We start from the raw sequence: 23,402 nt of genomic DNA on the forward strand, positions 1-23,402 counted from the left end.
CTTCTCATTACTGAATGTACCCATTAAATACAGTATACAAATGAAGTGGTGTAGTTTCTCTAGTTTTTGATCTCATCTGTTGACACTGTGATAATTTGTCTGTCTAAACTCAGTATTTTAGACTGCAGATTCTCATCCAGTATGTTTTGATGCCCATTGAGCCTACACAGGATGGTACGGTGGGTCATTCTGTATATAACAGACAAAATATGGACAGTGTGTAAGCTAACTTAATTTTACTGTTACCATGGCATTAAATCACACGATCAGATGCTAGGAGACAAGCTGATTTGGTATTTCAGTGACTGTTGCTATTAGGTGCAGCAAGGACGAGCCAAGAAAATGTGTCTGGACTATTTGGATGGCTAATATGCAAACTACAAACGTGTTGAATAGTAGTATAGCACTGAACTAACCTGCCCAGTGAAATGGGTAGTTGAAATAATTGTTAAGGATAAATCATGTTTCTACAGGCAGCTGTCTGGTTATATGAAAGTCTGCATAAGAAACGAGTAAATAATTCGACTCTAATCCAATTTTGAGTTTACATGTAGAACATGGTCAAACTGCACAAGGCTAATACTCAGAAATGTTTCTAGTTTATTTCCTTGGATTTAGCATTTAGCACGTATTCCCTTGTATCTCATGGGGACATCTCTTTCAAAGTATATGTTGTGTATCTTAAAATAATGTAAAAACTTGAGGAAGGAGGGAAGAATAAAATAGTAGGGTCAATATGGGATTGGGAAAGGTTTCAAGAATGTACTGAGTAACATTTCACATTAAACATTTATTTCCCTAGAAACAAATATATTAACATATTACACATTTATCATCATCAGTAACGAGGATTATGTCTATTTGCCTATTCTGACTTCAATTCTAAATGAACTGATGTCCAACAATTTCTAGGTGTTTCTGTTGATATCCCTTTATTTTTCCATTTAAATATATTATATCCTTGTTTTCCCACTGCATTTATTTTTGTATCCCATCTACAATACTCTCTACACCAGTAGTTCTCAACCTCAAAGCAAGACGAACTCAATTTAGTAACAAGGTAATCAATATGATAAATGATACAAACTCCGTCTCAAGTGCAAGTGATTGTAATCAATATGATTCTTCCAACACAGCCTATTATCAATATTTAGGCCTAAAAATTTGATACACTCTAAGTTAGTAAATTTTGATCAATATTATTATGGACATGATCCTCATGGTTCATTAAAGTGAACTGAAGAGTGTGGGTTTTATGAATATTTAATTTTAACAGACTGGTTCTGAACCATGTATTAATATTGCAAAATATTCTGGTCATGGTTGATTTGTAGTCAGCGTATTCTGGATTAGTCACTATTATACTTGTATCATCTGCATATAAGAATATGCAGAAGAATATAAGAATAAGAAATCTTAGTTATATCATTTATATACAAGAGGAAAATAAGTGGGCCAAGATTGAACCTTGGGGTACACCAAATTTTACTTCTGCCCAACTAGACGAGCTATTAATAGAACTGTTAGGGCCAAGGGTTACTCTTTGATATCTTCCATTCAGGTAAGATTTAATTAAGGCACCAAACTTGCCAGTTATTCCATAAAACTCCAATTTTTCGATAAGTATATCATGATTGATACAATCAAAGGCTTTGTGTAAGTCGCAAAATATTCCCCCAACAAACTGTCTATTATAATAGATTGAATGAATAATTATTCATTGCTTTTAGTATTTCCTCTATTAATTTGAAAGATGCTTTTTCTGTAGATGAATTAGGTCTAAAACCATACTGATTATTGTCCAATATAAGATTACTGTCTACATGTTCATACAATTTATTATATATAACCCTTTCAATCTGTGTTCACTTCAGGATGCAGGATTCTTGTTCATTCCATTCTCTATCCCTGCTAACTATGTACTTTAAGAAGCATGAGATGTGAACAGAGTTATAATTTATTATAGTCACATGTTATTTTATGGTTGTTTATTTATACCTTATCATTTTTATCAAGAAACTCATGAGAGTAAGACACAGGCATCCATCCACAGTGATGAAATGGTTCCCACCCCAATTCATCCTTCAAACTCTACAGAAACCAAACAAACTGTAGTTCACAATCTCTTGTGTAGTGATGTTCTAATACCGTGATGGGGTAGGGCCACTGACCCAGTCCACAATGGCCTTGTTGTGCCAAACATAGCAGCCACGTGGTGACTTCACACCTGATGGAAGGAGTGCCAAATAGAGTGGTGCTTCTGCTCCTACATGTACAGATGAAATAATTTTTATTAGTCCTGTTTTCCATCAGAGACAGATACGTTTTGTGTAATCACTGTGCCTGTCTCTACCATCTTCACAATTTCCAAACTACTGATGCACAGGAGTAAACAATCATACTGTGAAAACCTTTGTACATATACAAATACAGAAGGGAAAGAAAGTGAACACACAGGCTGTCAAACAAAAAATATGGATAAATATGCATGTATCCATTACATTTGTACCTGTGTGTATGTAATTGTGTTTTACCATTAGCACAGAATTACTGAGAGGTTATGAAGAAAAGGATATGGAAACAAGTGTGGCCTACTTTAAGATACTTCTGGAATGCACTGAGGAGAACAGAATACTTCATCCAATCATCAAAATTAAGATTTGAATCTTGGAATTCCCAAACAGAAGCAGGAATGCTAACCAATATATAATGATATTTAGTGTCATTAAAATGTATTTTTTAATATCACATGAAACACTTGTGACCATCTGAGCTCCTGACCAACAACTGAGACAGAATGTACAGTATCTCAGAAACTATTACAGAGAATTCTCATGTTCTGCTCCTTGTTGTGAGATTATTAAGTAATACTGTCAAAATTATGCAGACATGTTGAATGAAATATGACAGGAAGCAGCCATTATCAATTTTAAGGACTATCTAACAATTCATGAAACTTTCGGGATTGTCAGTTCCCTTACTGAGAAAATGTACTCAGGGTATTGCTATAAATTTATTTTTAACTTGCCTTGTTCAATAGTCAATGGTCCTGTGTGACTTGTCATATCAGTATCCACGTACCCAGGATGAACAGCATTCACTATGAGGTCCTCCCGAGGATCAGCATCGAATGCACGTTGCTGTATAAAGGTTAAGGCACTAACTCCTACTTTTGACACTTGGTATGTTGAATTAGGCCAGCCCTCAGCTCGATGGTTTCCTAATTTTGCAGCCCTGAAAGCACGTGCAAATAAAGAAATATCTTCTTTGTAACATCATTTTATCCAGTATTTTCACTTTCTCCATTTCTAGTATGGTTGTTAGATGACTGACAAAACTACTGTTTTGTTGCCTGGAAACCATCAATGCCCGATGTACACTATGTAATGGCATGGTGGTAAATAACGGAACACTCATCAGCTATAATGTATATTTATAAAACTGTCATGAAAAATAAGACATTTTTCTATGTCAATGAAGTTCATTTAAGAAAAACCTGCATAACATTCTTTTGGGGTCACTGGGAATATATTCAAATTAATGTCATAATAAATAAGAAATTTAATTTAACAATTTATTTTAAGGAAAAGCAGGTGCAAATCAGTGCTTTGCTATTGTGCAGTTTTCTAAACAGTGCATCTGTGAAGTAATCTTATGTGTTACTGAGTTCATCCAACTTGATGGGAGGAGCAACTGAGCATGCTGTCAGTGTGTGCACTCGCATAACTTACTGTACATACAGTGCATACAATCAAGTGCGCGCCGCGGCTGCAATTTGCCGTGAGTCATACCACCGCAGAACGGATGCAGTCGCGGGGAGTGTTGCANTAAGCTACAGGCTAGATGGCCAGGATTTTATTCCCAGCAGGGGCAAGAATTTTCTCTACTCCACAGTGTCTAAGAGTGTCCATGGAGTCCACCCAACCTCCTATCCTATGGGTACCAGAGGGCTGCTTCCACAGGGAGAAAGCTGCAGAGGCATGAAGTTGACCACTCATGTCCATCTAATGCTGAGTTAAAAAAGGTGGAACTATATCTCTTCTTCTCCACTTGTCTTCTTGGTGTGGTTCTTACTTAAGTACAGGAACAACTTTAACACACACGCACAAAATGTGTTCCGCGACATATTGGCCAAACTTCAGTAGCATGTTCTAAAGGTTATTTACAGCAAAAATATCCGATAAACTGAAAGTTGCTCCACCACTGCTATTAAATCAAGAACTAATGGAGGAATGTGGAACTGCCATAACTTGACCAAGAACCTGCTTGCATGCTGTTTAGGCTAGTGTGGCTATGTTGTGTTGCAATGTCATCATAGACCAAATACCTAACATGTATGTATGAGAATGTAAACAGAGCTCTGAGAGAGACTGGTACCCTCCCTCAAGCAAACGCAGAAAGTGACTAACAGCACAGAGAATATGATGTTCTGGCAGCAGTGCAGTGAAGCCCAAGCACAATTATATGCAGAATTTCCAGGACTGGTGTAGCAGACACACAGGTATAGAGAATTTTGTACCATGATAGTTTCTGTCCATATCACCTTCAATGAGTACATCTCTTACTGTGTGCTCCCACAAACAATTTATGACGTGAATGGATGCAACCACAGCTACACATTCTGCATGAAATTCTTTTGATGGACAGGGCTCAATTTACCTAGGATGGTATTACCAACACAAGGAATTTGCACTCTTGAGCAAACAAAAATCCACATGAGGATGAAGAGCATTATTTTGAATACCAATTTTCAGCTAATGTTTGGCGTGGAGTATTGGGCAATAATCTGATTGCACCATATGTTAATAAGGGGTGTTTAACAGCTCTGTACTACAGGAGTTTTCTAGAAAATGAATAATCACTGCATTTTGAGGATGTGTCTCCTGTAACACAAAGATGAATGTGGCTACAACATGATGGAGCACCTCTTCATTTTGGTAGAGTGGTAACAGAATTTCTTCATGAAGAAGGCGTGGCATACACGCTCTTGTTCATTGCTGGCAAAAGTGTGTAATGAATGGTGGTGATTATGTAGAAAAATAACTAAGTAGCTGAAATCTTGCTCTATTTAACTGTACTATTATTCTTTGTGTATCTTTGTAGTTTTCATAAAAAAAAATAGGAGCAATTATATATGGAACACTCCTCGTATTTCAGTAATTTTATTCCCTCCATAAAATACGAAGTTCTCAAAATATCTTCAATAAAAGAAACTTGAGCACATGCGTGCACACACACACACATACAGATTTGTGCTTCTCAGAGTGAAGAATATTAATGTGTCATTCTACGATGTGTGACACCATGCAGGAACATACTGCCTTCATCTTCAGGACAGATGTTGGAAGCAGCAAGTTCTCTGAAGGGTTGGTACATGCCTATTGCACAGATTCACATCCCAGAAGACACAATCTTAAGAAAAACTAAACCTGTGAGCAGTATTTGCAGAATACTAGAAAAACTACTGCAAGAACATGAGGCAGTTAGAGTTAGCAAACAAGGCAATATATAAAGTAATACAGGAATCAAAAAAGTGTCAAACTTTCATCCTTTGACTTTAGGTGAACTACAAATTGTCTTCACATGGGTCATACCACTGGATGTAAAAGATCTGCATGTTTTCTCTGATGTCAGGTAAGCAGCGTCAAGAAGTAGGCTAGTTCAGTCTAGAGTCCACTAAGAAACCTAGCAGTAAATTTACATAAAATTATTAGGTAATACCTCAGTATATCATGTTGATGGATAGGTGAGAAGAGATGGAGTAATATCGTCAAACACAGTCCTCTGAATGTCTTTCAAGTGGAAAGCCCTCACACATCCAGGGAGTATTCACAGTTCTTGCAGTGAAATATAAATCTTATACTCATTCACTCACTCACTCATGTAGCCGAGCCCTTCTTGAGAAGACACCAACTGTGCAGCTTATAAATATTATACTAACACGATAAATTGTTTCATGAGATCAGTCAACTCTTCTTCAGTAAGAGTTGAACTTGACAACTTCTCTCTAAGTAGCTCTCCTGGAATCTTCTTTAGGTGACCTTCACAACTTGACAGATTGACCACACGGGCGTGGGGTCGCAGAAGTGGAAACAGCATATGGCAGGTATTCAACAAGCTGAAGAAGTTCACATGCAAAGTGTTTTCAGCCTGAACTCCAAAAGGCTCAGTAGCTGCAGACTAGAAATGAAGATTGTCTATATCACACTTATGTCCACCAAGTTTTATTGATTCAGATCCTCTGATTCACAAATCCTCATTCAAACTCTAGGCTATCTGTAAGGTTCTCTATTGACAACCAAACACCACAGTGTGACTGTTAATATTCCCACATCATGTTTTGGAGGTCTAATGCTGAACAGTGACTACAGTGAACTTCATCTGTGTTCATATTCAGTCACTGCAGCAAGTGCTGGGATAGTACTCTACCTCCTGCTGGGCAATGGCTGGTTCATTTTGCATCCTTCCAAATTCACCATTCAGTTATTTCTTCCCAAACTTCAAAAAGTGACTCTCTGCTTAACTGTACCTATTATGTAATCAGAGGGTGTGCAATGTGTCACAATACTGAGCCTGTCTCATGGGCATAGGAGAGGCAAACTGTTACACCACAATACTGGCCTGTTGCTACCTATACAAAAAATTACTAGACGATGTTCACCCCTTTGCTTAGTAAGAACATATCTTTAGTTTGTTAGTGTTAGCGTTGGCCATATTATGACAGGACATTATACTGTGTTCATCATAACCATCATCACTTACTTTGTATGCTATAGCAGCATTATTGACCAAAACATCAATTCCACCATGTTCATTTTTAATGAAATCACGGAATGTTTCCAAACTCTTTTGATCAGTGATATCAAACTGATGAAACTTCGGCTTTAGACCCAACTGAAATCAGAAAATCAATGAGGCATTACCAACCTAAATTTTATTTTATTAACTTCATAACACATATATCATACTATGTTTCCACCCCCTTCAGTATGAATAAAAGAAGTGTGATTATTCACAGATTCCTCACTCTATCCATAGTACATATAAATGTCCAAAACAAAGCACCACATTATGAATAACAGGTTACCAAACTATTTTACTTCATATCTGTATGGGTGTGAAACCTGGTCTCTCACCCTCAAGGAAGAACATATATATTTCAACAAATAAGTCCTAAGGATGACGTCTATAGCAAAGAAAGAGGAAGAATGAGGGAATAGGGAAAATTACACAGGAAACTTTGTAATTTCCGCTTTTCACAAGATGTTACAATGTACTAAAATCTTCTTGGATGATCAGCCACATCAATGTTGAGATAAAGATAAACATTTCAGAGGTCTCCTCTGTCTCCATCATCAGAGCTGATGTGGTAGTATGATCACACATGTTAATCCTGATGATGGAGACAGATTAGATCTCTGAAATATTGGTTCTTTAATTGACACTCATGCATGATCATCCGACAAGATGATATTTATTCACTGTGAAAACTTCAAATCTTATGTGTTATAATGATTAAAACAAGGATGAGACATCTGGGCTGCATCAGGGAAATGAGAAATACACATAAACTAATTATAAACGCTCAGGGGAAGAGACAAATTGGGATCACCAGGCATAGGTGGCAGGATAGCTTTAACCTTCATTGTGTGTACATCACACATCTGTGCAGTGCATGCTGTGCATCAGCAGGCCCCCAAATGTCTAGCATCACACTTTTTAAATCTAAACCCCAATTATCTTGAAGCTGAAATCCAGCTGCCCATGCCGCAGTAATATGATATTTAAATCTTATCATTAAAGGTTAAAAAGAAGCTTGGGGAAATGGTTTTGTTAGTGAAGACTGGAATTAATTGGCTCAGGGTAGAGCCCAAAGATGGGCTCTTGTGAATAGAGCAATGAGACTTTAGATTACATAAAAGCAGGGGATTCAATGGCCATCTATGAACTTATGAGTGAGATGGTTAACACCTTCTGTAATTCTGAGACAGCTGCTTCACCCCGTCCAACATCTCTTGCAGTCAAGTAGACAATTCCATCAAATTTTTCACACAGTCCTTTCACAATGGCATAGCCAATGCCTTTATTTCCACCAGTAACCTAAAGACAAAGAAAAGCCTGTCATGCACAATGTACTTCCACTAAGGAGCTCTTATCATGTTATATTAAGACCTTTCGCACAGATACACTCAGTAAACATTTCATCTTACCGTTGACCTTAATATGACTAAAAGCAAGCAATAAGAAAGAATAAAAGAAGGTACTTTCCAAAATACCCTATTTTTTAATTAAGTATATCCACACATTTATAATAATTTATCTATGCTAAAGTGTTATTAGTTACAGGACAGTTTTATAATTTCAATTTTATCCTCATGACATAAGTGAGTGGAAAATTAATTTCACTACTTACTAATATCAGAATTGATAATTTTAGGTGAAGAGCTCAAGTAACCTGTTGATAAGACATTAATAATGAAACAATCAAAGAAGAATAAGCCATACTTTACTTCTGAGGATGGATTATTGTGATCACTAGAAATGTTTTGGGATGTGTACAATTCCTTACCAGCTGACAAATTGACTCGTGCAGGCAGTGTAAGTTCAGACTGAACGTCAGTCCACAAGGCATGACGGAATCTGGCAAAGAGCGCTCTTTACACTTTTGAGGCAGGCTTTTCATGACACTGCTGTATCACATGTCACAGTTTTTCTAAACTTCAGACACATCACACTTTGTGGCTTCAGTTATACGATGAACAATGGACAATGAACTGCTATCACATTTATTATATTCATTTTACTGACAAAATAGAGGCTACTTGGAAAAAAATTCATTGTCTTCCTGAAGTTTTCATAATTAATGAACAGAATAAAATGTATCAATAATAAAGACAGCAGCAAAAAACTGAAGACAGAGTAACTGAGGGAAACATTACTTATGTAAAGATTATAATAAAGGATTCATGAAGAACATACAGACACACTGAGACAGATTCAGACAGTATTTCATCACGTGATTCACCCATTTTATCCACACAATATATAATACTGCATCGTAGCACCTTGTTGCACATCACCCATTTATTCCTGTTATCCATTAGGTTGTCTCACATGCAACTTGTTTTTTAAAACAAAACAGCTACACATGACACAGTAAGAGGATATATCCCAAAAACTGAACTTACGGTCTACAACACAGCAGATTCATCAGCAATATTAGAGAAACATAAGGATGACCAATGTTGGTTGAAACAAGGAGTGATGTTGAGATTTTAAAGTTTAAAACCTTAAAAGGTTTCAATAAGCAAGTTCCACATAATAAGCTCCATATGAGGATCGTTTTATGCCAAAGGGTGCTTCACGACCTCACAGAAACCACAAAATATGATGCAGGAACATGCATAATCAGCCTGGGAATGCTGACTCTCCATTTTTTGTCACTGTCATCCACAGTGAGACATGAGCCTATTTTAGCCTGAAGCAATTTGACTTCCAGGCAAATGGATCTTTGATAATGGCACTTCTCTGAGAAAGCAAAAATGCCAAATCAATACTGAAACAAGGAGGGTGGTGCCTCTCTTTTCAATAAATGTTCACATAGTTACAGTTACACTTGAAACTCACTGCACTGCTGTTGTGCAGTTTTGCACAAAATCTGCCTTACCTGCGGGACTGAAAAGTTTCAGAAACATGGCTATGAACATTCCTCTTGCTCCATGATAATTCTACACAGTAACAAAACCTACATTCCCTTTTTTCATATCACTTCAGCACAGCTCCTCACCTACCCCAGCCTACAGTCCACACATGATATAATACTTGGCACAGTCACCTCCGTGTATTCCTTCACTCTCAAGGGCATCAGAGGTAAATTTGGCTCTCCCCCCAAAATTTTGACAGGTAACAGTGTTACATGGGATGAGGTTCTCACTGTGGCCAGTGTTAGGCATCCATGTTGGTAATGCCTGATATTAAACTGCAAACTCAGGAAATGATGCCACGTAATTTGCTAGAGTTGTCAAAGGAATACACTGCTTCCCTCTTCATTTACCTGGATGACAGGCATTAATACTCTTTTGACCTACCACCAACTTTAAATACTTCTGACGTGTCTGTTCTGGCATTAACAATATTCAAATAAATACAACTGATTTTACACAATAGAATTGAACATAATTTACATACACTCCACAGAACATTCACAGGCCTAGGCCAAGGATATGTCATAATAAAATAAGCTATAGTTGTCCCTATGCACTATGCCAGGAAGAGAATATGGGGGAGTGTAGGAATATCTCCAACATTCTTGACCTCCAGTACCAGATGAAGGTGAGTGGTCAGCTTAATGCCTCTGCTGCTTTACCCCTGGGGAAACTGCCCCTGATACCCAGCAGATAGGTGGCTGGGTGGGCTCCAGAGTCAGTCTGAATGCTATAGAGAAGATAAAAATCTTGTAATGCCAGGAATTGAACCCGGGCCACCCAGTTCATAGCCTATCCCTATACTGACACCCTCTAACATGTTGTAATATAAATAAATACTTGTTTTTATTCAAATATAAATACAAATACAAAGTTGTAACAGCTATCTACATATTTACAGACACACCTTGTAATACACCAAAACAAGTTTATGAAAAAATCACCCCATTTTTACTTTTGTGTATTTATAACTCTTAATTTTTATGAGGGTATATTCTTCTACAGAATAGAAGGAATAAGATAGATGGTACCCTTCTACCGCTGGCTTAAACAGTTTTGGATCATGATTCAAACATCTGATTGTAGAAGGATGATTAATGAACAATTATTTTCTAGTATGGCAAATCTTTTTAATTATTTACTTAGGTTAGTGGTTGGCACACAGAGGTTATAATGTATCCTGTACTTATACTGTGTACATCTGAATGTGTTCTCACATCTTGCAAGTTGTTCACAACATAATAATGGGTTTAACAATTAGCTAGCTGGTTGAAGAATAAAAATTTACTAAATAATACCCTACACGTGACTACTTTTAACGCCCGTCATTATTCTAATGATTTTCTTTTGGACTCATAACACATTTTTGCTGCCTGTTGAACTTCTGAAACTTACTCCATACGACATGATGGAACGTAAGAAAGTGAAATAAACTAATTTTGAAGTTTCTGTTTTCATGAGTGAAGCATGATGAACACTATTTCGGGTTAACACACTATATTCAAAACGGTGCTCTTGCCCTTCCTTAAAAGTTTCTGTAAATTTGAAGGCTAAGGTTGGTGTCAGAACTTGTACCAATATGAATTAGCGACTTCTTACCAGTTGGGTTATTTATTCCCTTTTTTATAATTCAATGTTACCGACTATATAATACGTTACATATTTTTATGACGCGTAAAATATTTACCACAGCAATCTTCGTGTTAGACATTTCTAACTCGATTTCTCGTATTCTTACTGTCGCTTGACAATTGGAAACACCCTTATGATCCTTATGATCTGCAGAAAAGCGTAAGTACGATTAACGACCTTCTTGCGTTCTTCGCATTTATCAATTTCCACGCCCTTGATTGTGAGTGATATAGATCAGCGACACACTTTGCAGAGGAACACAGATAATAATAGTACGCGTAGATGGCGAATGGACATGTTGCCATTGCTACTGTATAACTAATTGCCATGGACAGTTTGTGACGTCATATAACAACTGTTGACTGACAACACTGTAGTTGCACAAATTCGCTGAAGTTGGTTTCTTAGAACGAAGGTTGTTGGACGTACAGAAGTGTAATCTTTCTTTTCTTCTGGTCAAGTGATTAGTTTGCGTGTATTACCGAATTTAATATTGTTACCGTTTTGAAGACAGTGCAAGTTTTCGTTAAAATGTTGCTTGTTGCCTGTCAATTTTTAAAGGACTTCCTGAGAATTGAAGAGCCTTGTGTTTCTGCGTCTGAAGTTAAAGGGAAAATATTTGCTACATGGGTAAGTGAGATATTTGAACACTTTGTCTTATATATCACGTTAGTGCAAAAATCCAATCTTCTGTGGCTGGTAAACAGAGTAACTTCACACACACACACACACACACAAAAAAAGGCCCTTTGGAAACGTTGATTTCAGGTTTTGTCACTAACCATTGCGTAAGTGTTCTAACCTATCACGCTCACTAATCTGTCATTAAACTGTGGTTTCTTTGCATTTTCACTTGCTAAGATATTAATTTGAAATTAGGAAGATTTCTGTGATGGCACCAAAACAATTGGAAGTATAGGATAAAGTAAATCTAGCTCTTTAGCCTAATCAGTGCACCATGGAGATTTATGGGGGTTGTGAAGGTAAAAATAACACACATTCTTCTTTGGGTGTGTAGAATCGGAAAATGTTCTATAAAAAGTGGATACTGTTAAAGAGACTTGTTTTTGTTTGTACTTGTAGGGGCTATAAAGCTTCTGTATCCATCGTTTGACACATGTATTTCCATTGTTACTTCTGTAAGCCTTGATGTAGAAGAATTAGGTTGTGTAATACTCTGAAAGAAGTGATTAGGCTATGTGATTAATGGGAACACCACTGGCATGAAGTGCTCTAATTAAATGTTTCTTGATCTGTAAGTCTTTGATTATATGAAACTTGTTGAGCCTGTTTTTTCCTCAAATATTTCCGACCAATATGCATGTGACAGACATATGCTAAAAGGAAATATTTTATTCTGGACAGGCATGCCTTTTCATGGCAAGCAGTTATTTTTCTGTTACATTGTTGCCACATTCTTTGAATGTTTGGCTGCATTACATCTTTGTTGTATCTGAAATTAGAAATGTACATGGAACTTCTTAAATTCTTTTTTAAAAGACTGATTATGGTCCTTCTTTTTTCAGGGTTTTGATGAAAGTGATGTATACTTATTGTACAATGGCAAACAAGTGCCAGACAGCAGCACTCTTACAAATGGTATTGTTCATGCTATTCCTCGACTTGTTGGAGGTAAAGGAGGTAAGTACTCCAGTAAACATCTTTTCTTCAAATATTGTCATTTCACATACATGTTAGACATTCCATTCCATTTTTATATAGCAGCCAGGCTTTATGAAATCAGACCCTTTTTCTTATAACCCTTAGGGTAAGTGTGCAAACATGGAGCCAGAAATGTCTATCTTGAGTAAAATGTAGCTCCACACGAACATTAAAGGTTAAATCATCCTTATTATCAAAGTATCTGTCAATAATGCAACAATTTAAAAGACATTAGGAATATGTTTCACACTGAAAATGTATTTTGACACTTTTTGATGTTGGTAACATCATTACATGTCCATAGGACATTAAAAGCATATTCTATACATTAAAAGTGATTAATCCATTTTTTTTTCAAAAATGTTGTTAGTCATATATTTGTTCTAGCTTTTGACGTGTTTCAGCCACATGTGCCATCATCAGGTAATTTCCCTTCTTTTGGGGAAACCACTGCACTGTATACTTGTTCACTGTGCTTCAATGCACATCAGTATTTGGCACTATATCATGATCAGAATGCTGTCGTCGTATTCTGTTGCGGCTGTTGTAGTTTTTGTGTGTCACATGTATCACTAGTGTGGTCTACCTGTGCCACTTTTAATCTATAGAATGTGCATTTAATGTCCTATTGACACATAATGATTTCAACATCATCAAAAAGTGTCAAATACATTTTTAGTGTGAAACATATACCTACTGTCTTTTAAATTGTTGCATTATTGATGGATACTTTGATAATAAGGATGATGCCTCATTGCAACGGGATCTAAAATATACAATTAAAGGCTAAAGCTTATTTGTGGGCTGGACTTTTATAGACTGTACCAAACATTAAATCTGTGAATACATAGTATAGAACAGACATGATACCGTCATGCCGCTTTTTGTGTGGTCTGCTTGAGTGGATTTATTTTCTTTTAACTTTAGCCCTGTATATTTCAGAAAGAAAATAATTCTTTATAACGGTACAGTGTATAAAGGAAAGCAGCTGTTTGGCAGCAAAATGTATAAGATTATCTTATTTTTTCATGTTGGAATCCACAGATAATAACTTCACACTTGCTTTCTCTTATGTTCATTGCTGGATCAACATGGTATTCTACCTGCCCCTTTTTCCAATATTTTATATTTTTGTTTTATTCTGCCCATGTTCCATGTAGGTACTTTAATGTATTGGTCCTTAATTATTTATGCTTGTTCATTTTCAGTGTAACAATGTTAGTGTCAGTTCTGGATATTCTCTTTTGAGACTGTAATAATTTGATTTTTATGTTACTGGGTCACTAACCCGATGCATAACCCCCACAGTTGGAGGACCACACCACTATCTCATTAAACACTTTCTGAAGTAGTGGTCTGAGGCCACACAAAGTCTCCACTGCATGTGGCCCACTGAGGCCATCCTTTACTTCCTGTCACCCCCCTCCACCCGAATGTAAACACCAAAGTTGGATTTGAGTACAGAGTACTGATTTAAATATTCTTTGAATTGTAAAACAGTTGTTTTGTATGGCAGTAATTTCACTTGCTTAATTGTTCTGTTTCAGGTTTTGGGTCCATGTTGCGTGCTATTGGGGCACAGATTGAAAAGACAACAAACCGTGAGGCATGTCGAGATCTCAGTGGGAGGCGGCTTAGGGATATAAATGAAGAGAAAAGGTGAGACATAAATAAACTGAATCTGAGACAGAGTTACGTCATAGGTACTGGCGTGCGACATTTCACCTTCATTGTGCAGGAGTTTAAATTCCTCATACACCTGTTTGAATCAAATTATCATTTAAAATACCATAAAGTGCCATGTCATAAAATTAACTCTATTTAATTTTTTTAGGCCAGAAACTCAAAACTAAGAGTACCGAGGATGACTGTAGACAAAGTTCTGATATAACCAGTGTTTATAAATATTGTTTAGTGTACATTCTTTTACACTTACTTTGATTATTGTCATGTACTTCAGTCCCCTCCCCTGTTCCTTCCTTCCTCATAGTGAACTGAATGATAGCAAGCATTCCCTGTCCATATTTAAGTTACCCACAAATTTCTCATGAATCAAATTTTCATTTGTTACTGTCATTCACAAATATTTGAACTTTGTCACATTTTCAAAGGATATGTTAACTATAACCTCTTTATTACAGCCATCACAACACAACTAATATCAAGATCAGTGCTGGTTTGCTCAACATATATTGGACACCACACATGAATATAGTACAATAGACAAAACATTAGAAGTTCTGTATATCGGCAAGAAAGGCCGAAGCTTGGATACATATGAAAGATTTCACATTTATGAAATCAGCAAACTAAATTTGCAACTGAATGATAATTTTACCGAAATGTTTAACCCTATATATGATGTAATCATTGATACATACAAAACATAATACACATCCCCCCTACCACCACTAATGCATACACCTTATCTCTACCTCCCCCTCCCCCCCTCGCACTCACTTTTAACATACATCACCAAATCAGTCGTCGTTTACACTGGTGTTCTTGGACCTTCCAAAAGCAAAGGTGAATGAAGTGATTCTGTGTTCTGTTTAGGCTGAAGAACTGGATAGCACAGCAAGCAGAACGAGAGCAGGAGACATCAGAACGGAAAAGAAGGAAGCTAGAGCGACTTCGAGAGGAACCAAAACATTGCTTCAATGATGAAATTTATGAAAGAGAACGCTCCTTGCTGACAGAGAAAGTCAGTGAAGCTGTTGAACAAGGTACCAGTTAGATTAAATTTACATATTGAAATTGACTGTTTAACCAACTGAAGTTCTGAAGTCATTGCTTATTCTTTTTAGCCCAGCAGTTATTACTGTCTCACTTTTGTGCAAATTCAGTTAATGTTTATACCACTACATGTTTCAGCTTAACTGACCATCATCAGGTGTATAAACTGTATGGGATGAACGAACCTGCTGTTCTGTTTTTCATTTTTGTAAATGCCTCAGGATATTATAGGTTATATTGGGTTATCATGCTCTTGTTATGCACATGTCTGGTTTATCTTTTTGTTCTGTGTGTGACTGTTGTGGGTTTTTCTGTAGGCGCAGAAGCCTAAGCCACACACACAACCAAAGGACAAAGCAACAAAGAAATTGGCTAGACATATGCATAACAGTGGTATCATAGCCCAACAGCTCATACACCTGATGATGCCCAGCTAGCATGTAGTGTTTTGTAGTAAAGAGACGAAGACATGTGAACATCAATTGAAGTTGCACATAGATGGCAAGAAGTGGAACACAAAGTTAAGATTTACACAGTGGAACAGGATGCTACGATGTAATATTATTACTGTGACTTGTTATGATGAAGGCATTGGGAAAAACCAAAACTTTATGCGAGAGCTTTTTGTATACATAATGTTAAGAAACTGATGCTGACAATAATACAGTATGCGCCAAAATATACAGTACTGAAACTCGCACATGTGCGTTTATCCATGGGGCATAGCACCAGCTGCATGTGTTCCCAGTATTGAAAAGGAAGTCGTGTTGTGCAGTTGTTGGAAATGGGTCTCTCGACAGAGGAAAAAGTATTCATAGTTGAGTATTATTTCCGCTCATATGGAAGTGGTCGCCAGACAACTCGCTTCTTTGGTTTTAAGCGGCCAGATGTTATTGTCCAGAAACCACTACATAGTACACGTGTGACAATATGGTGTGCCATCTCAGCACATGGTATATATGGTTCCTATTTCATTGAGGATGAGGAAGACAGTGCACTTACCGTCACCCAAGAACGCTACAGGGACATGGTGAGTGGAACATTTCTTCAGGATTTGAGAAGATTCTGTCATGCAAGGGGCCTTCACATGAATAGACCCTGGTATCAACAACACATCTTTTCATTTCAGTACTGTAGTTTTTGGCGCATACTGTATTTGTTGCTGTAATGAACCCCTTGTCATAAGCTATACTCCCTTTATTATTATTACACAGTGTACGAATTACAGTGTAGAGAATAGGATGAATTTTGGGGGTGGCCAGTTTTGTTTGTGTTCTCTACAGGGATTTCTTCTTCTGACATATATAATCTTTGACAGAAAAAGTTATATAGTTGTACCATTGAGGCAAACAGTTCCCAGTTACGATTTTTATAAATGTTCCTGTCAAGGTAACATAATGCATTTTTGAGGTGGGAACTCTGTATCAGGTAGATTCTATTGCTTTGAGATAGAGGATACTGTAGATTTGCACTGGAGAGGGTGTAATACACCTATGTTGATCTGTGAACTTTCAAACAACTGCCTTGTGGGTCTTGTGATTTATGATTAGTTAAGTAAAACACAAACTGACATTAAAATGAGGAAAAACCAGGAAATGGTGTTTCAAAAAATTTAAATGGCTACTCCAGGCAGAGCACATAGCCATTTAAGTGCCAACATGAAGGATTAACATGGATTTTCAACATTGTCAAAAGATCTGATATTTCATAGTCCTGTTTGGGCTTTGGCAAAATTGAGTTCTTCAGCCTGTGCGTAAGACATTTCTAATCATAAAATCAGAATTCAGAACTGTGAATTCTCAGTGTGGAGTCCAGTGTCGTGCCCCAAGAACAAATCTCCACTTTTTAAACTGTTATATTATAATAGTTTGTATTTCTATCTAGGTTACAGGGCTGCAGCAAAGAATAATGGAGATACAGGATGCAGACAGAAACGAAAAGCAACAGACACTGCACCAAATGCAGCAAAGAAGAAGAAAGGATGCTTATGGTGAGTCTGAGGACGTTTGTGTTGTACTTATTTTAGTAGTACCACACGATAGCATAATTGGTTGAGGCAGTATGCTACAAGCTGGAAGGTTGTGGGTTCGAGTCCCAGTGAGATGGATTTTTTTCAATTTACCTTATCCTTCAAGTCACACTATGGCCCTGGGGTTGACTCAGCCTCCAACAGAAATGAGTGCCAGGAATCTTTCTGGGTGGTAGAGGGCAGCTGGCCGGCACATGAGGCTAACAGCCTTACCACCATCTGTGAGCCAATTGCCTAGAGAAAATGTGACTGTTTTGTGAAACTCACTATGAATATTTTGCTGTGACAGTTCTCTCCTATCATGATATATTGAGTAAAAGTAAAGGAACAGTAGTAAAGTAGTGCCCTGAAGCCATATATGGTGATAGATCTATGTAAAGCAAGCAATGTTTGTCTTTTTTTTTAATTTGAAACAACAAAATGGTGTCCAAATGAAGTAATGTTATGATGGTTAATGATGTATCATTGTAACTTAACATAAAAAATTTATATGGTAACATGTAACAGACATCTGCTAGCAGGAGGCATGACTTTAAAATAAAATTCTTTTCTGTCTAATGGATAGAAACTCAGAGATGCATCAATACAACAGCAGATGCTCTAAATACTCACTATTACATGTGATTGCACTTACAGGTTGGATCCCGATGAAGAAGATTTAAGCTTCTCAAGCAGTGATGATGATTCGGGTGATGATATTCGACCACAGACATCAGGTAAAGGAGGAGAACTTGTGGTAAATGACAGTGGACCATGTGATGCAGTGGCTAACTCTGATGAAGGTGCTTCAAGTGACACCTGTAGCGACAAGAAGCCAGAGGATGCAGTAGACAACGATTATAAGATAGCTGTAGAAACAGCAAACAAATGATATAATGTTTGATAATTGTAAATGATTTAATATTTGATGGTTGTAATAAAAATTATGTTGTAATTAAATACATTTTTCATACATGTGTACTGTTGTCTGGTTTTTCCCATAAACACATAGCAAGTAGTACTGCATTAAAAATACAGAATTCATATATCAGTAATACTGGACCTAACTCAGTGGAGCAGAGTCATTCTTGAGAAGAGTGAGTGACTCCATCAAGAACTTTTGAACTCTTAGAGAACCTGAAAGTGCTTTACTGTGTTCATAAATGCCCACAACTGGACCCTTTTCTGAGCTAGATGAATCCAGTCCACATTCTCACAACCCATTTCTCTAAACTCCACCTTAATATTATCTTGCCATCTATAGTTTTCCTAAATGGTCTTTTGCTTTCAGTTTCTGTGATTAACATACTGAATGCATTTTTCTTCTGTTCCAGGCAAGGGACATATCCTCTCCCCATTTTATTTCCCTTGATTTCATTGCCAACACATTACTTAGCATATGTTTAAACACTTTCTTAAAGCCACTGTCTTTCATAATAATGTAGGTTATCATCTTACAAATGTTTCTGTTCTGCTCATAACATGTTTTGGCCCAGACAGGTTGTTATCAGGTGATATGTGAGAAATATATGATGACAGATTTGTATAAAACTACAATAAAGTCCATGGCTTTTAGTTCGCAAGCGAACTGTACTGATCAAACCACTGCTTGTTGGCAAAGTTAGTGCCCAATTTTGCGGATAGAGGGTGTCATGATCAACACGACAGATTCCCACACCCCTTAATCTCAGTTTTCTAGATGCGAGCCGCTACTTTTCCATTCAAGTAGTTCCTCAATTATCCTCACAAGGCTGAATGGACCCTGTTCCAGACCCACTACTTCTCAGAAAATCTGGTAGCACCCGCAATCGAACTCGGGACCTCTGGATCTGTAGCCAGGAACTCTGGCCACCAGATCACAGAGGCAGTCATAAATCTACAATGCTAGAACAAATTTGAAAATGTTAGTAAAATTAGGTTAAATCCAAATTAATATCATGTACACATAAAATTTCAGCATTAAAAAAAATCCCTAAAAAAGAGTAAAAGTAAAGGTATCCCTGTAACAGGCCGTGGAGGCCAATAGGGTTGTGAGATGTTGAGCTTCCTACATTTTCTAGACAATCAGCTTATAGATGGCAGCAAAGTTGTCAGCCCTATGTGCTGGCCGCCCTTTATCCCCAAGAATATTCCTGGTACTCATTTCTGTCAGAGGCTGTGTCGACCTCAGGGCTACCATGCAGCTGGAAGAATTAGGTCAATTGAAAAAAATCCAATGACCTCATTGGGACTTGAACCCACTACCTTCTGGCTTGTAGCATAGTGCCTCAACCAACTATGCTACCGTGTGCCCCATATATATTAAATTTAAAAGATTAATTTGTCAGACAAATTTCATTCATGTATGTATATTTTTACTTTTAAAATTTAATGTGTATAAAATCTTAAGTTGGATATGACCTAATTTAAATAACAAATTTTCAATTTTATAGCAGCATTATTATTTTTATAGAATTCTGCCATCATTTATATATTTCTCACATATCACCTGATAACAGCCTGTCTGGGAAAAAACATGTTATGAGCAGAATTGTAAAAACATCTGTTTGTGTTATGGTAACCCGTCCATTTTTAATTTTATTATCTTTCATACATTGCACATCACCTTACATGCATGGTGTGATGAGTTTCCAGACTGGCAGCTTTATATATGACATTACTGCTGTAGTGTAATTCCTCTGCTAGGCAGAAGTGCAGTGGAGTTTTCTGTTCAGTTTCACAGCTGTAACTTCCAACACAGGAAGTGAGATTATGTGTTGTTGCCTCTGTGATCTGCATTTAATCAGAAAATTTACTGACTTAAAACAGCATGTGTGCAACAAGTTGTGCTTCATACTAAGCAAAACTGCTATATAACCTTAAAGTTGAAAGGGTAAGTTGTCCCTATGCTTAACTAACGATATGGGGGAGTGGACATACAGATCAACATTTTCTTGATATTAGCACTAGTTGGAGGTGAGTGGTCAGCTTCACACCCAGGCTGCTTTACCCCCAGGAAAGAGCCCCTTGTACCCATTGTATAGGAGGTTGGGTGAACCCTAGAGCCAGTTTGGACGACATAGAGAAGTGAAAATTCTTGACTCTACTGTGACTCAAACTCCGACTCCTCAGTCATTCAGCCCATAGCCAGTCACAATACTGACTCCCGGTTCCATATAAACCTAAAATTTGTCAAAACTAATTTTCAGAAAGGAATCAGTAAACAGAACCCAAATATTTGAATGGTTTTCCATCTTCAAAAGAGTGACATCAGTCACTGATGCTTAGTGCCCATGACTACAACCAGAAGTTAAACAGATGAAAATGTGATGGAGATCAAGGAATTTGTTCATAAAAGCAAATGCGTTGTTATCTGTGACTTTGTTAATGAGGTAGGAATTTTGTATCGTGCCAAAACATTTTGACTCAAGATATGATCAAGCAACAAACTGCTGCAACATCCATGCCTAATCTGTTGACTGAGAGCAAAAGGAGAATCATTGAATTTCTGGCTTAAAACAGCAGGCTCTTTCTTCTTCTGATATAGTGCGGTGTGACTTTAATTTTCCAGAACACAGTTTGTCACTGAGGGGGAGGAGTTTTGAAGAAATCAGAATGATTCAGGCAATACTTGATGAGTTCAAAAGACAGGACACTCTGCTGCAAATCTTCCAGCACTGACACAATCACTGGATTCAATGCATCAAGATTTTATTTTTTAAAATGGTTTCTCCCTTTAATTATTCTTAGAGATCTCATTTCAGTTGTGTGTGTTACATTCAGATTCGGTTTCTTTAACGTCAAAGCTTCATGTCTGTACAACTATTTGGCAACTGGTATCATTCTCTTGCAGAAGAATATTTTAACAATCTAGGTTATAACAGTTAGACTTAATTATAACGTGGACACAAAAGTTTATAGGTTGCAACATATAAACTGTATTCTACTAAGAGCTTTATCAGACCAATAGTAACTAACTCCATGGTGCTGAGTTCTTGAGAAGCCACCAGTTGATCAGATACTGGAGGATTTCCCAATGTTTTATGGATCCCAAAGGGTTCATTACTGTGTCCACAAGAGCCTTTCACTAGTCGCTATCCTGAGTCAGATCAATCCAGTCCATATCACCCAGAACCAGAAGGTTCATTATTATATTTACAAGAGCCCACCACTGGTCCTATCCTAAGCCAGATCGATCCAGTCCATACCATCTCATCCTATCTAAGATCCATTTTAATATTGTCCACCCACCTACATTTTGGCCTTCCTAGTGGTCTCTTTGCTTCTGGCTTTCCCGCTAATATCCTATATATATTCCTCTTCTCCCTCATTTGTGCTACATACCCTGCCCATCTCATTCTTCTTGACTTGATCATTCAAATTATACTTGGAGAAGAGCACAAGTTATAAAGCTCCACATTATGCAGTTTTCTCTAACCTCCTGTCACTTCTTTTCTCTTTGGTTCAAATATTCTCCTCAGCAACCTGTTCTACACCCTCAGCCTATGTTCCTTCCTTTATGTCAAAGACTTAAGTTTCACTCCCATACAGAACCACAGGCAAAATTGTAGTTTCATATATTCTAATTTTTACATTTTTAGACAACAGATGAGAAGACAAAAGGTTCTGGAATTAATGGTAGCAAGTATTGTCTGAATTCAGTCTCCTCTTAATTTCCTCCTGAATCAGGTTTTGATTTGTTATAGTCCTACCCAAATATCTGAACTGTGCCACATTTTAACATCATCTGTTACCTATCTTTATGCCATGATTTTGCCCTGCATTTTGGTGACGAGACAGCAACATATATTTAGTTTTCTCTGTGTTTACTACATTTCCTCAAGTGGATGTTCTCGTGTCATGGATGAAGAAGATTTTCGTCATGGCTCCAGCTCGTAAAATGCAATTTAATTCTATGGCTCCTTGTGTTCCACTGCCCCTGGAACCCGTCATCACAAGGTGGGGAACATGGACTGATTTACTTTTGCGATTATTTTCAGGTAGTGAAAAACATTGTAGATACAATGAAGACAGAAGATGCGAGGGCAACTGAATCTGCTGAGGAACAGTTCTCGTGCAGCAGAATAGAAGGACAGCAGGCCTTCACAAAGGCAATTTTCAGTTCCTTGACCGAAGGAATCAAATACTTACAGGAGAAAGGAGTAACGCTAGAAGATTCACTCGCTCTGGTGAAAAAATGGCCAGTGCTCTGGAGAAAGTGTCAGGGGTCACTGGTCAAAATGGTGTCAAGAAAAATGAGAAATGATCTAGATAAAACCTCAGGTTATGAAACATTACGCAACATTTCTCGAATTCTGACAGGAGAGTCCTTCAGCACTATTAATACTGAAGGACTTACTGCTAGTGATTTGGTACACATCAAGTATGCTCCCTTTGTGGCTGCAGATGTGGAAAGCAGTTTCTAAAAGTACAAGAATGTGCTGTCGGACAATAGACTCTCATTCACCTTCGAGAATCTCCACATCTTAACTGTCATCTATTGCAAATCGGAATGAGGTGACACTTAAATATTGGGATATAGACCGTATACGTACATTTGATAAGCGTTCCAAAGTGGTAGAAAAAATGGTATTAAAACATTTAGCTCCAAATTCAACCATAATTGCTTAAATTCAGCATAAAAACGAGGATGAACTTAAAAGAGTAACGATGAGTTCACA

The 23,402-nt window shown here is 37.3% G+C and overlaps 2 protein-coding genes across 3 annotated transcripts; one reads left to right on the plus strand and one right to left on the minus strand.

The window, feature by feature from the left end:
- Positions 1-1,820: 1,820 nt before the first annotated feature.
- On the minus strand, positions 1,821-11,602 carry LOC111870330 (carbonyl reductase [NADPH] 3). Of its 2 annotated transcripts, none has more exons than XM_023862517.2 (6): positions 11,392-11,602; positions 7,972-8,100; positions 6,763-6,894; positions 5,942-6,180; positions 3,082-3,234; positions 1,821-2,266 (listed from the first exon to the last, which is right to left on the minus strand). In XM_023862517.2, exons 1-6 carry the CDS (start codon positions 11,413-11,415, stop codon positions 2,092-2,094), a joined length of 852 nt encoding a protein of 283 aa, XP_023718285.1. In that variant the 5' UTR covers positions 11,416-11,602; the 3' UTR covers positions 1,821-2,091. The 2 variants fall into 2 exon arrangements, with proteins under 2 accessions (XP_023718285.1, XP_023718284.1); XM_023862516.2 differs by having other exon boundaries at positions 3,029-3,234.
- An 86-nt stretch (positions 11,603-11,688) lies between these two features.
- LOC111870328 (replication stress response regulator SDE2) lies at positions 11,689-18,721 on the plus strand. Its single transcript, XM_023862514.2, has 6 exons — positions 11,689-11,966; positions 12,863-12,977; positions 14,546-14,657; positions 15,555-15,724; positions 17,619-17,724; positions 18,400-18,721. The coding sequence occupies exons 1-6, from the start codon at positions 11,868-11,870 to the stop codon at positions 18,632-18,634; spliced, it is 837 nt and encodes a 278-aa protein (XP_023718282.1). The 5' UTR covers positions 11,689-11,867; the 3' UTR covers positions 18,635-18,721.
- Positions 18,722-23,402: the final 4,681 nt, after the last annotated feature.

This window comes from Cryptotermes secundus, unplaced genomic scaffold, assembly GCF_002891405.2.
Source record: "Cryptotermes secundus unplaced genomic scaffold, Csec_1.0 scaffold391, whole genome shotgun sequence".
NCBI classification, from domain to species: domain Eukaryota; kingdom Metazoa; phylum Arthropoda; class Insecta; order Blattodea; family Kalotermitidae; genus Cryptotermes; species Cryptotermes secundus.